Below are 2,785 nucleotides of genomic sequence, written 5' to 3'. Positions count from 1 at the left end.
CTGCAAATGCTACAATCATCATAGAGCATAAGAAACTCATGTCAAAAATTATAATATAGTTCAACTATGTATAAATATACCTGCCTCCGAGGTAGGCCAGGCAGCAGAACACACACCGCAACCGATAAGCTCGGTCGTATCGCCGTCTTCTTTGCCTTGTCGTCCAACCACTCCGTTCACTCAATTCTGAGCCAATCTTTTGTTTGAGTTGTTGATCACACAATGACAAGCTCGGTCATGGCTCCATCCAGCAAGCTTGTGAAGACGACCTCACTCCCGAGCCACCAGCGTAGCCTTGTCCAACCGCTCCGATCTCCTAGGCACAAGCGCATCTCGGCCATGCGCCGAGCACTTGAGTCGTCGATGCCCCAAGAAGAGTTGGTCACCGCCGCCGCCGGTGACGCCGATCATCAGCCAAGGGCAAGGCGCGCCTCCGACGAGACTCTCGCCGTGCACGCTGGGGAAAAGCTCGGGAAGAAGGACGCGGGTGTGGGTGGCAGTGGCACTGGCATAGAGACAGACTCGATGGCCACCCCGATCGTGAGCGGCACGACGCACTGGTTCAAGAGCTCCGAGGATCTCATTGCCTTCAAGGAAGGCCGGCGGCACAGCTTCGAGTATGGGCGGTACAGCAACCCGACGGTGAAGGTGCTGGAGGAGAAGATCAGCGCGCTGGAGAGAGCCGAGGCGACCCTGGTGACGTCTTCCGGCATGAACGCCATCACAACGACGCTCCTCGCCCTCGTCCCGCCCGGCGGCCACGTCGTGACCACGACCGACTGCTACGGCGAGGCGCGCGCATTCATCCGTGACAGGCTCTCCGTGATGGGCGCCATCCGGTCGACGTTCGTCGACCTTGACGACGACATGGAGTCGCTGAAGGCCGTTCTTGATGAGAACGACGACGTGGCCCTCTTCTACGCCGACTCTCCGACGAACCCGTTGCTCAAGTGCGTGGACATCAGGCACGTGGCTGAGTTGTGTCACCGGAAGGGTGCCCTGGTGTGCATCGACAGCACCATGGCGTCGCCCATCAACCAGAAGCCGCTCACCCTTGGTGCCGACCTTGTCCTGCACTCCGCCACCAAGTACATGGCCGGCCACCATGATGTCATCGCCGGATGTATCAGCGGTTCAGAGGCGCTCATCTCCAGGATACGCGCTTGGCACCATCAGCTCGGGGGTGCTATCTCTCCGGTATGTGTCCATCGTCGTGCCGCTGTACGTCGTCGGCAGACGATATTATATGTGCAGCATGCGATACTAACTCTAAGCAAACAATCTTGCAGAACGCGGCATATACGGTCATCCGTGGGCTCAAAACGATGGCGCTCCGCGTCGAGGCACATAACAGCACTGCGCTGCGCATGGCACGCATGCTAGAGCGCCACCCAAAGATCGAGCGGGTGCACTACCCTGGGCTGGAGAGCAGCCCCTGGCATGAGGTTGCAAGGACTCAGATGTCCGGCTACGGAGGCGTTGTCAGGTTGGAGTTGAAGGCGGACTTGCGTGGTACCATGAGTTTTGTCGATGCGCTGGAAATCCCCTTCATCGCGACCTCGCTAGGCGGGTGCGAGAGCCTGGTGCAGCAACCCGCGGTCATGTCATTCTGGGGCCGGAGCCAGGAGGACAAGACCAAGAACGGGATCAAGGACAACCTTGTCAGGTTCAGTTTTGGAATAGAGAAGTTCGAGGATCTCCAGGATGATATACTTCAGGCGCTAAACAGGATTTAATTTAATTACCTCGCTAGAAATCACGCTGGACACAGACCCATCAAGGGTACACACTACTAGACAAACACCCACCAGTACCTATAAACGGAGGACGGGTCCTACAAGGATCTATCTAAACGGAGGACGGGTCCGCTACCATTTATGTGCTTGTCAAAATCATAATCTCTGTATATGTGCTTGTGAAAATCATAATCTATGTAAGCAGAGCACTTAGAGCCGTTTGCAAAGATCAACATTTGCATGCAGCTGACTTAAAAGACCGCTTGTAAAGAGCATATCGTTGCAAGCAAATGGCTTATGTCAGCCGCTTGCAAACATGATCTATACAGGCAGCTGACTTAAGTCAACTTGCAAAGGTTGCTAACCACGAACAGAGTCCATTAAAGAGTACTCCAACATTGTTGAGAACCCTGGACAGCTAAGAAGAGGTGAATTATGACTTATACTAGGTGAATGTCCGTGCGTTGCAACGGAACTGTATTATAACACGATAACTTATATACATATGTGTGATATATTGTTATAGGTATGTGCCCGTGCGTTGCGACGGAAGTAAAAAAAATTATGAAACATTGATACGGAACGACAAACATCACTATAATATGCAAAATCTGTGTGGAAAACATTATCAATATCACACAAATTATTTCTAAAAATTTAATTTATAATTTTTAATTACAGACAAATGTGTTGACAACCGTACACTAATCAACTAATCTTTTTTAGCGATATCAATAAGTCTCTGTTGTATGTTTGCAGGGATGGCATATCGGCACAAATTGTCCTCATAACTTAACAGATCAATCACAAAGTTCCTTCGAAGAATCTTTGCATCCTACAGACAAAGACATAAGAGAACAAAACGTCAATTTGTATTATATGACCGGAATGTATGTTTTGAACGTGAAACGAACGTACTACACTCACCTTAAGTGGGGAAATCAACCAGAACTGTGTGCTCCAATCTGTAATATGTAACATAGACATTATCACCACTTTTTGAGACTGACAGAACACGCGAACATGCATGAAAATATGACCAAGAAACT

At 50.5% G+C, this 2,785-nt stretch overlaps 1 protein-coding gene across 1 annotated transcript; it reads left to right on the top strand.

The window, feature by feature from the left end:
• Positions 1-237: 237 nt before the first annotated feature.
• Positions 238-1,736, top strand: LOC103645418 (probable cystathionine gamma-synthase 2). Its single transcript, XM_008668472.1, has 2 exons — positions 238-1,197; positions 1,290-1,736. The coding sequence occupies exons 1-2, from the start codon at positions 238-240 to the stop codon at positions 1,734-1,736; spliced, it is 1,407 nt and encodes a 468-aa protein (XP_008666694.1).
• The last annotated feature ends 1,049 nt before the right edge of the window (positions 1,737-2,785 follow it).

This window comes from Zea mays, chromosome 1, assembly GCF_902167145.1.
Source record: "Zea mays cultivar B73 chromosome 1, Zm-B73-REFERENCE-NAM-5.0, whole genome shotgun sequence".
Classification (NCBI taxonomy): Eukaryota; Viridiplantae; Streptophyta; class Magnoliopsida; order Poales; family Poaceae; genus Zea; species Zea mays.
This window is presented reverse-complemented; position numbering and strand designations above follow the sequence as displayed.